Source organism: Setaria italica, chromosome II (assembly GCF_000263155.2).
Source record: "Setaria italica strain Yugu1 chromosome II, Setaria_italica_v2.0, whole genome shotgun sequence".
In the NCBI taxonomy this organism is placed as follows: Eukaryota; Viridiplantae; Streptophyta; class Magnoliopsida; order Poales; family Poaceae; genus Setaria; species Setaria italica.
In genome coordinates, this window is record NC_028451.1 from 35,748,781 (window position 1) to 35,760,276 (window position 11,496).

Consider the following 11,496-nt stretch of genomic DNA (forward strand, 5'->3'; position numbering starts at 1 on the left):
CATCGAACCTATGACTCTTGATGAATTGGTCGAAATAGTGACCGCCGCGATGCGGCTCCCGGTTATTATTACATGATATTTATTCAGACTTATGGACTAGCTTTATTCTTCACTCTCAATGGCTGTAAGTCATGGACTAATTAGGCTTAATAGATTCATCTCGCCGTTTAGATTCGTCTTATGTAATGGGTTTTGTAAATAGTCTACGTTTAATACTCCTAATTAGTATCTAAACATTCGATGTGACGGGTGCTAAAGTTTAGCAAGTGGAAGAAAACAGGCCCTGAGTATTGCGAAAGAATGCAAACATAACAGGCTTACGTGATCTGGAAATTGTACTATATACTCAAGCAGCAATTGACTTACAGCCATTGAGAGTGAAGAATATGCTAGTCCATAAGTCTGACAAACATCATGTTCTCCAAACGGGCTTCCCTTCTCTTTGCAAAGAGCTGGAATGATTATGAGAAAGATATTGCCCAAATTGCCTGCATCCAACCAGCAAGTTAACTGTAATTTTTGAAAAGATAAGAAAAGGACAAGGTTCCTAGAAGTGTCTTACTTCACTGTCAATGACCAATTGACTTCAAATCCTAATCAGGGATTAAATATCTGAACCCCAACATAACATTGCATAAATAGGAGCAGCTGAAATATTCTGAGAAGAGCCTTGGCTTTGCAGACCCGGTCAGAGACTAACTCATTTTTGCTTCTAATTCAAGTCATAAATGATGTACATATGAAACTAAACTTGAATCATCTTTGAACCATCAGGACTTCCAATTAGTGGCTGGTCACTTCCTCACTGTATAAGCTATAATTGAAGACAGTGACTTTTTCTAACATAACAACAACTTTTTAGTGGTTGTTGCTTTTTAGTGGTTTGCTTTTGATTTAGTTAGTGCAACTGGTGTATGGAAGCTTGTATGTTACTGCAAAAGGTAAGATTTTTTACAATGAAACTTTATTATTTAGCTGTCGTTTCTCACTTGTATATATCTTGAATTCGTGATTCCCCACTTGTCCATTGTTTTCAATTTTATCATTTTTATGTAATTTGTTTTACTTGTATCATTGTGACTACCTTATTCGAATTGACTAGGAACACAAGTCCAGCTTGGAACTTGCCAGTCCTCAGTTACAATGAAAACTATACTAAAAACTGATACAACGAAACCACAGAGGTGGATAAACTAATGGCTAAGTGTGGAAGATGGTTCTGCACTATGTTTATCTACAAATTGAAGTAGAATTATCAATAATTTCAAAGAAAAGGTAGTTAAGTACACTTGGTTACCAGCAGAACAACAACCCAAAATGAGGCCTCTTAGCTTGGCAGGTACTCTTGTAACTTTTACCACGATCCATCCAAAGAATAAACCAAAGGTAAAAGCAAGAAGAATATTCACTGGCATGAACCACCTGAATAAGGGAACATAAATAATCCTCTGAATAATAATTACAACAATACACTAAAGTATTTGGATATGTCAGACAGTCAGAGTAGCACTTAATTGCCATTATTGAATACTCACAGTTTAGCCAAGCTTTCCATGGTGATTGTTTTCGCCAAATAGATTGCAACAAGGGAGGGATTGAATACATAAAATACTATCTGCAAATAAATAATTCAGAAAATTTCAGAGAAGGATGTGGTGGCCGGTGGGTATTAGTTATAGATCATGCTAAATGAAATTCTTTGTTTGTTAAGATTATTTCTGCTTTCATGCAGCCTTTTACATCACTTACATTGTTCAAATGTTTTCTTGCTTCTTTGCTAAGTATACCAGCAAAATCAGTTGCTAAGAAGGACCCAACACCAGTTACCAGAAGCATGTTAAAGACTGGCACGCATGCTGTGACGAAGAGCTCTAAGAGACCCATGTTCTCCTTTTAGGATCCAAAAGTATGCAATGATTCTTATCCTGAAAGAAAACACCAAATATGTATGGAAGAGCTTGATGCGCAACTATAATAGGCAGAAGTACTAAACCACATAACCCTTGTTGTGAACAGCCGGAACGATCTGAGATGATGCATGATCAATAAACAGCCCATACAACAAAGCGATCAAGAAAAGAAGAAACACCAAAGCCATCCAAACAATGGGGCCATACAAATCAAGAATTCAAGATAGGATGCCAGATGTGCCAAACAACCGCATGCCATAAGCAATCTTATTACTCCCCTCCCCTCGAAGGATTCCACCCGCGAAAAAGCAAATTAAGAAACGAGCAAGATGACGAAGAAGAGGAGGATCTTAATCCGAGTCAGCCACGCCGACTGAGCAGCTCTGCGCTCCTCACGAGAAATGCAAAAAAATTAAAATCACAAGTAGTGGAGTACCCATCCAAATCGGGCCGTGGGATTTCGGACTTTCAGCACCGGCTTCATTTAAGAAGCCAACGACATAGAGAGACGTGGGCGAATTGAATGCCGCGGAGGCGGTGGCAGTTCCCGATGATTGAAAGAAACTGAACAAGCAAACCAGGAATCCAAGAACACCGATCGACTGGGATCCCCTTGGGACTAGCCGGCGGGGGAGGGGAAGATGGGAGGGAGCGATCAAGAACACGCGCGCATCGTAATGCGATGCAGGACGTACCTCAATCCTCAGCCGCTCCGAGATCACATCCAATGCGGAGAAGGGCGAAGCGGAGCTCCCTCCCCCACTCTCGGTCTCCCTCTCCCCACTCTCGGAATTGTGTCGCCCGGCCTGCGACTTTGCGAGGACGCGATGGAGGTACGGAGCTGGTGGTGGCGGCGGGATTGGCTTGTTCCGTGGCCGCCTTTGCTTGGCTCGCTGTCGCCCGTCGGGCTCCAAGTGTGCTCTGAACTCGGAATTCTCTCCCGTCGCGCGTTTATTTGCGGTGGGTCTATTTAGTGGACTGATCGCGGAACGTGTGGGGGCTGCGTGAGGAGTTTCGAGCTTCTTCAAATTTCTCCCTGTCCGAAACAAGAAACACTTATCGTGGGCTTTTGATGGTCTTGTAATCCTAAAGACGTAAAAAGATCCGTCGTCCATCGCGCGGGCTGGGCTATATGCATGGGCTCCCCCAGAGCCCAGAAACCCCAGCACGGTCGAAGAAGGTTCTAGTAATCACCAGTCTGGCCAACCGCGACCGTCCGATTGGAAACTAGCGGCCAGATGCACCTCGTCCGCCTTTATATGCGCTTCTAGACGCGAGCCGAAGCATCCACCGAATCCTGCGCGTCCGTACTCTGCTTCCCCTCCGACCACGGCGGCGCTGCTCTCCGGTAAGCCTCCTCCCCCGCATCTATCTCGCGGCGCATTGGTTTGCCTCTCGAGATGCCTAGATGCGCGCGCTTATCGGGTCATGAATTAGGATCGCTTTGCGCCTGCTGCTACATGCATATGCCATTCCCATTTCTTTCCCTCGATTTGATGCCTTCTCTGTTGATTCTTATCAGTTATCAGGTCGGAAGATGTTGGATCTTCCGCTACAAATCCAAGCATTTGAGGATAAAGATAGTTTCCTTTCTGTTAAATTTCTTTCACAGTTATGCTAGTTGTTAATTTTTCCCCAAATTTAAGCGGATGCTATTTTGAAGGTTTCTTCTCCTGGAAAAATTCAAATCCCGAAACCGACTGGGATTGCAGTCGCCTCTGATGCGGTTATCTGTCAAGTTTTCGGACCCTACAATTACCGGACTTGTTATTCGTGTGCTAATCCTAGCTATTGCGTCCTGTGCGCCTTCAATTTCTGATCCTGCAGAAATTTCTAGGCGACGAATCGAATCGAGCAGGTAAAGGAGGAATCAGGCGGCCATGGCTGAGCACCTGGCTTCCATCTTTGGCACGGAGAAGGACCGCGTGAACTGCCCCTTCTACTTCAAGATCGGCGCGTGCCGGCACGGCGACCGGTGCTCCCGCCTGCACAACAAGCCGTCCATCTCGCCGACGCTGCTGCTCTGCAACATGTACCAGCGCCCGGACATGATCACCCCGGGCGTGGACGCGCAGGGCAACTCCATCGACCCGGAGCGGATCCAGGAGGACTTCGAGGACTTCTACGAGGACATCTTCGAGGAGCTGAGCAAGCACGGCGAGATCGAGAGCCTCCACGTCTGCGACAACCTCGCAGATCACATGATCGGGAACGTGTACGTGCAGTTCCGGGAGGAGGAGCAGGCGGCGCGGGCGCTGCAGGCGCTGCAGGGCCGCTACTACTCGGGCCGCCCCATCATCGCCGAGTTCTCGCCGGTGACGGACTTCCGGGAGGCCACCTGCCGACAGTTCGAGGAACACAGCTGCAACCGCGGCGGCTACTGCAACTTCATGCACGTGAAGCAGATCCGGAGGGACCTGCGGCGGAAGCTGTTTGGCCACCTGCATAGGTTCCGCCGGAGCCAAAGCCGGAGCAGCCGCAGCCCGAGCCCGTACCGCTACCGCCGGAGCTCGTCGCGGTCGAGGGACCGCGACGACGACTACGACTACTACTACCACTACCGTAGTGGCAGTGGCAGCCGGAGGAGCAGCGAGAGGCACCGCAGCCACGACAGCGACGGAAGCCGCCGCCGGCGCGGGCGTTCGAGGAGCCGAAGCCCGGTGAGGGAAGGCAGCGAGGAGCGGAGGGCAAGGATCGAACAGTGGAACCGGGAGAGGGAGGCCGCGCAGGTGTGAGCAGAGCATCTGCTGTGCCTGTGTCTACGGCTCGGTTAGTTTGCCAGGTTTCTGAAACTGTCATCTTGTACTGGTAGCTAGTCAGGACCAGGTCGTAAATTGAACTCAAATTCGTGTTTCTACTTGTGACCAAATTGAACTTCTTGTCCCTGAACTTGCTTCGGATGTATTGATGAAATCTAGTTGCCTGTTTGATTGTGAACTTGTGCTGAGGATCATTGATCACGCGGTGTTCTGCCTTCTGTGTGATGTTCATGCTCTGCATTGAGTACATCTGTCTGCTCAGCAAAGATATATGTAACGATTTTCAGACAGGTCACAGGCTCAGGCTTCAAACAAATCTGCTGTGTTCCGAATACAATGTCCTGATGTTTATCTATGTTTGGGCCCGTCAGTAGATCATTGGTGGTTTTGACCATGATTTTTTCTTCCAAGTTATGGAGTACAATTAATCTGAAAAAGGTTTTGTTTCACCATAACATGTTTAGATCGAGAAAACTTGTCACCAGAGAATATCTCTTGCGGTTTGGGTACTGAACTAGCGAGTTCAAATAGCATGGGCAGCTAGATTTTTTTCATGCTAACATTTATGCTCATTTTCAATTTAAGAATATTCAAATAGTTCTCTTTTTATTTGTTCATTCTCATTTTTCTTGAATATTCAAATAGTTCTCTTTTTATTTGTTCATTATCATTTTTCTTTTCTGAATGGTCTTGACCACATCGTCATTTTTTATCATTATATTTTGTGACGTGAAACATGAATTCGTGAAAAGAGAATACCTTTTATAGAAATATATTGTTTTTATGTAAAGTAATCTAATTTATTTGTCAATTTATTTGTCTTGTAATAATATGAATTTCTATCCGAGAGTTTTAATTCGTGAAAACAGAATACATACTTCTGTCGCAAGAGTTTTAATTTATTTGCATATATCATGCAATGGTAGCCGACATGCCTCTCATGTTTGTTGGGGGTAATGTCGTCAAAGAAATTCTTTTATTAATATAATTTTTTGTTAAACAGAAATTTTCCATAAGCCATCAAGATGCTCTTCAGTTCATATACGATGGCCACAGCTGATCCTCCCTCTTGTGTTACATTGCTATTTTTCCTGTTGAGTTCATCCGCAAGGTGAAGCCTCAGTTTCAACTTTTGATTCGTGAAATTTTTGATTCTTCATGTTTCAAGATGAACTTACTTACTCAAAACTACCACTGCACTACGTAAAAAGTTACCTACCCTTATTGATACCATCGAAAAAATAGGTTTTACATTCTATTCCTCTTATTCACTCAAACAAATGGTTGCCCTTCCCATATCGATTCATCGCAATACGCATAGGAAGGTCATCAATCAGTTGACTATAGTGTTTTGCTAGGACTTTTTCCACCCGAAGACCCCTACTCTTCACATGTGCGCCTGTTACATGCTTCTGCCCATGTCGCTCCGTATGCACCACACCGGCCTAGCTTGTAGAGCAATAAAAAGTTTACCCTACTTGAAAGCACCCCATTTGACACCCTTCATTGTCATCAATGGTTATCTAGATAGAGGTGACACTGTCGAGTTGTGCTTATCTCTTCGCTGTGCTGCAGCCGTCGACCATCTCTTGCCCATCAATTTATGCATAGGAACACACAAAATTGGTTGTCCTACCTGCGAGAACCTTATTTGGCCCTGTTAATTGTCCTCCATCCATTGGCATGTCATTGAGACACTACTGTACGACGTTGTCTACTTGCCTCCATTAGGAGCAAAAATTGCTTCATTGCATAGTCATGAGTTCCTCTTCCAACGGTGGCGGCAGCATCAGGAAGTATCTGATCCGTTCGAGCTCTGTTGTGCAACCATTTAACAAAGTTGTCATGCCACATGCTAAGAGCTCTGCAATGTTGCCACTCCAGCACCAGGTACCATCGGATGCCATGTATCACCGTGAACAACCCGACCACTCCAAATTGAACAACCTTGCCAACCCGAAGTTGTCGATATTCAAGATGATGTCATTTAGTGGTTTGAAACATGGAGCTGGAGATTTTGGGTTCTATTTTTGGACTAGAACCGTTTGGCCATGTCTCCTCCACCATTTCATATGGCGACCAGAGCTGTCATTCACGTCCACAATAGCCTTGAGCCAAGCCGTGCCAGAGGTTTGCTCTTGCCATGCTGGAGCCATATTTGACAATTGAGATGCTAGGCAGGATCAAAGATCCGTGGCAGACAGAGGGGCGTCATGGTGATGTAAGGAAAGGAACAATGGTTGGATTAGGGGTGCCTAATTTGTTCTCAGCTTCTCGCAGGTCGATCCCTCCATCTGTTTTCTAGTCGTCTACTACCTACCATCTGCATCGATGATGCCGAGCCTCTAGTTGGTTTCATCGCGACGCTAAGTCATTGTGTCTCTATCTCTCCGTACACTATTGAATTGGACGTACACATGTCGTGCACTAAAATACTAAGCTCGTAGCTGATGAGCACTACAAACCTATAGATAATAATGCTTAAACATTTGATACAGAAAAAGAATATCAAGACATGGTTGACATTCTTTGAAACACTCCTTCAAATTTAAGGACTTATGCAGATTAAATTTAATAAAATAATTTTTTTGAAACGCTTGCTCTCAAACATTCTAGATAATAAATAACCAAACAATCATGATCTATATTTGCTAATACGACTTTATTTGCATTCCATTCAATGTCAGCATTCCATTCAATGTCTTATGAAACGTGCTAATTCTGAAGTCACGACCAACATGATGTTTTTTCTTTATTTATCTATTTCATTTTCCAATTCATAGCCTTCTAATTTCAAATAAATTTATTTATTAGTGAAAGATTCTTGCACCAGGGGTACCCTCATGGAAGGGGCTTAAGGCAACCAGGCGCCAAATGGCCAAAGGACCAACAGCTAGAAGCATCCTGGAAATGGCCCAGACGACGTAGCGGCCCACCGCCCGACCTCCCTTGATCAGAAGCCAAGATCCTTGACTCGTCGGCTCAGCCAGCTTGGGGGCGAGGCCTGTAAGGGGCCCACAACGCCTCACCCACTCCTGGACTCAGGAAGACCTGCGCCATACGAGAGGCATTAAATGCATGGTGTGGCCCCCTCTGACCATCCCATGTCGGAGATATGATCGGACGAGGGGAGTCGACCTTTAACCAAGGGGTCCGAGCGTGAGGCTACACCCGTCGAACCGTCCAGGACAGCCTACAGGATGAGGCCACGTGCGGCCGTATGTGACCAAGCACCCCGGTGTCATTATCACCTTCGCCATAAAGGAGACCCATCAAGATCAAGGCCATACCACTACGCCAGGCCCAGTACGATCCCACAGATGAGGTGGGACCCAGCGACAGACATTACAGTGAGGAGCGGCCGTGAGCGCACTAAAGAGGTCGGGGAAAGCTGGGACGAGCGGTGCGCCCCATCCAGGCCACTAATCACGGCCCACCCATTTGTCACCAGTATGGACGATAACAACAGCACCCGTCCCGTTCACTGCCATGGAGTTAGCGTACGGGACGGGAGCACGCCACGGAGCAGGCTGGGCCGTGCGTAAGTAGCCCATGCCGCACAGGAGCCATCGTACAAGATGTGCGAGGCCTATGACTAGCTACGGGGATATGACAAGGAAGCCTGTTGGTGCAAGGAAGACCCGACCACGCCACAACCCCCGACCTTTGAGGTTGGGGACCCCTTCCATTTCTCAACGTTGTTGCTCGGTCCCTAGCCTATATAAAGGGAAACATGCCTCCATTCACTCTCTCTCGCATTCAACGCAGACACCCACATATCGCACGAACGCTTGCTTGCAACCATCCCATTGTAAGCCTAGTGCACTTGATCCAAGGAACACAACTCCTGCCGAAACTGGACGTAAGAATCTTCCTGAACCAGTATAAGGCCCCCTTTGGTAGATCTTCTCAAATTGCTTCTCCACCGATTTTTAGTGAAGCCCTACCCAAGGGGCAATTTCAAAATAGCTCCACCACCAAGCCGGGGAGAAGCCACAAAACAGCGAGGAGGAGCCAAAAAAAGTGGCTTCACTAGCTTCTCCCCTCTCTCCAAGCATTAAATGATCATAAAATTACCCATATTGCCATTGAGAAGCCGTTTTACCAAACATTTTGCAAAATGGCTTCAGCTCCACTAGAGAAACCACTCCACCAAAGGAGCCGGAGACGGAGCTGGAGCCATTTTGGAAGGAGCTAGAGCTCTACCAAACGAGGCCTAACTCCTTGTCTCTTGTGTGCTAGCTGTTGGAAGTGAGGAGAATGCGGTGTACAATCACAAGTCAGTTGTACGAAACACTGACAGTTGGCGCACCATGTAGAGGTAGTCGCACATCCCTCGCTAGCTTTTGATGGCCTCCTTCGGTCTCAGCGCCGACGGTGATGCCACCCCGGGCGACACCATTCGGTTCAGGAGCCTCGAGTTCGTTGTCGGTGCTGGAGGTGAGTTAGAGCTCATCCCCAGTTTTCTTTCGGCCCAGGCATTCCATTTCGGAAGCTTGGACTTCATCGCCGACCAGCTAGGTCACCTGCACCTTCTCGAGGAGGGATTCCCCATCTAGCCTGAGCTGGAGGGGGCGCCGCCAAGTGGCGGCCCCGCTGTGTTGCCTATCGATGGCAATGCCCTATCGCGTCTGATTGACGTATACCTCAAGGCGGACCCTAAGCTCGAGGCCTGCCAGCGCACCTTCTATGTGTTGGCCAACATCTTTACCCAGCTTTCTGGGGAGGCCCCACTCCCCCAGAGAGTGAGTTCTGGGACCCTACAGTTCAACTGCCGTATGATCTCCGAGACGCAGCCCAACTCTTCTAGATGGACCTCGAGCGCAGGCTTTGCCTCGACCCTGCGAACCCCACATTCATCGGTGCGGCGGAGTACGCGCTGACGTCCTTCCACGATCTTATGGAGATCCACTCCGCGAGCAGATCCTCATCCGAGGTGGACCTCGTCCACTGCGATAACCTGTCGAGGGAGTGCTTCATGGTGGAGCTCGCCGAGCATACCCCTTCTGACGGGGTGCGCATGCAGCCGATTCAGCGCAAGCTGGAGGAGAGCAAGGCGTACCTCCAAAAAAAAGCAGAACGTCTCACCGCCGAAGCGTTGGAGCTCGACGGCAAGCGCGCCCAGCTGGAGCGCGAGCGCACTGAGGTCGACAAGTAGCACGGAGAATAGGTGGTCGGAGTAGCCCGCGACCATTCCTGTCACGTGCATGAGTAGGTCATGCACGACAAAGATGGAGTCCACTGCTTTGCCCATGCCATCCAGAACGTGGCTGCCGCAGCAATGATTCTGTGCTCAATCCTTGAGCTGCAGGACCCCAAGGGCTTGTGCATCCATCACGATCTTAAGGGTCTGCTCAAGACTGCGGCGGTCTAGCAGGCGAAGAGCTCCCTCCAATGGAGACAAGAGGCGAGCAGTAGCCACTGGACACGGAGTGCGGGCAGCCCCCAGGGTTCCCATGCATCCGCCTCACCCGTAGGTGGCTAGCAGGAAGCTGGCCAACCCGTAGGAGGGGCGCTAGCGTCGCGGCGTCCCGCGGCCTCGGTGCACAGCCGCTTGGGTGGGGTGCACGATGTGCGTCGCACGATCCAGGCATGGCACCACGAACATGCGGAGTCCGACAGACAGCGTCGTCACGACCGTGACGACCACCGAGGCCGCCACGAGCAATACTACGAGCGCTCACGCTCTCCGATCCCGGAGGTCCTGGATCCAAAGGCGTTTGGGAGGCGGATACGCTCCATGCCCTTCCCCGAGTGCTTCCGCGCTCCGACTAACATCAGCAAGTACGCTGGGGACACAAACCCTAGCGTCTGGCTGGAGGACTACCGGCTTGCCTGCCGAGCCGGTGGCGCCAACGATGATGACTTCATCATCCAGCACCTGCCGATCTTCCTCGCAGATTCAGCTCGAGCATGGCTAGAATATCTCCAGCCGGACTTGATCCACATCTAGTCCGACCTCCACCGGATTATTATTGGCAACTTCCGGGGTACGAACATTCGACACAACAACCCTTGGGACCTCAAGAGCTGCAAGCAGAAGCAGGAGGAAAGGCTCTAGGAATAGATCCGCCATTTTCCCTGGCAATGCAACAAGCTATCCGACGTGGTTGTCGCTGACGTGATCGATGCGTTTATATCGAGGACCACTTGCGAGACCCTCGCCCACAAGCTCGGGTGTGCCAAGTCCCACTCCACCAAGGAGCTACTGGACATCACCACCAACCATGCCTCCAGAGAGGAGGCGGTGGTCGTGATGTTCGACAAGGGGAAGAGCGCCGTCAGGTGCGATGGTGAGGGAGGGGGCGGCCCCTCTCGCCATGACGGCAACAAAAATAAGAACAAGAAGCACCATGAGGGCGACCTCGTGGTGCCCACCGACTGCCTCGGCAAGCAGCAGAAGGAGGGAGAAGCCCACCCCCGACCATTTCAAGAAGATGCTCGAGGGATCGTGCCTGAACCACGGCTACCCTGTGAAGCACCTCTATAAGGACTACAACCTCATGAAGCGCTACCTGAGGGTCGATCTCAAGATCGGCGTTAAGGGGAAGCATCCACCTGACGCTTACGTCAACGCTGGGGTGGAGGACACCTTCCCTGAGCCCCCGGATTGCCTTATGATCTTCGGCGGTTCCAACTTCTTCGGGAGCCACAAGAGGAAGAACACGGCCAGGCAAGTATTAAGTGCTGACCCTGTCGTCCCGACCTACCTTAAGTGGTCGGATACAATGATTATCTTTGACCTACCTTAAGTGGTTGGATACAATGATTATCTTTGACATGAAAGATCACCTCGATCACATCGGGGTGCCCGGGAGGCTTCCTCT

The 11,496-nt window shown here is 49.0% G+C and overlaps 2 protein-coding genes across 3 annotated transcripts in view; one reads left to right on the forward strand and one right to left on the reverse strand.

Annotated features, from left to right (window-relative positions):
- The window catches only part of LOC101771023 (protein PIN-LIKES 3), a 5,256-nt gene extending 2,266 nt beyond the window's left edge, over window positions 1–2,990 (reverse strand). Inside the window, exons 1-5 of the mRNA XM_004957153.2 lie at window positions 2,606–2,990; window positions 1,750–1,925; window positions 1,536–1,615; window positions 1,298–1,422; window positions 367–488 (exon numbers count right to left, since the gene is read on the reverse strand). Coding sequence (XP_004957210.1) covers window positions 367–488; window positions 1,298–1,422; window positions 1,536–1,615; window positions 1,750–1,884 — 462 coding nt within the window. The 5' untranslated portion in view covers window positions 1,885–1,925; window positions 2,606–2,990. The remainder of the gene's footprint in view (window positions 1–366; window positions 489–1,297; window positions 1,423–1,535; window positions 1,616–1,749; window positions 1,926–2,605) is intronic.
- A 134-nt stretch (window positions 2,991–3,124) lies between these two features.
- On the forward strand, window positions 3,125–4,857 carry LOC101771411 (splicing factor U2af small subunit A). Of its 2 annotated transcripts, none has more exons than XM_004957154.3 (2): window positions 3,125–3,258; window positions 3,433–4,857. In XM_004957154.3, exon 2 carries the CDS (start codon window positions 3,791–3,793, stop codon window positions 4,643–4,645), a length of 855 nt encoding a protein of 284 aa, XP_004957211.1. In that variant the 5' UTR covers window positions 3,125–3,258; window positions 3,433–3,790; the 3' UTR covers window positions 4,646–4,857. The 2 variants fall into 2 exon arrangements, with proteins under 2 accessions (XP_004957211.1, XP_004957212.1); XM_004957155.3 differs by having other exon boundaries at window positions 3,126–3,258; window positions 3,738–4,857.
- Window positions 4,858–11,496: the final 6,639 nt, after the last annotated feature.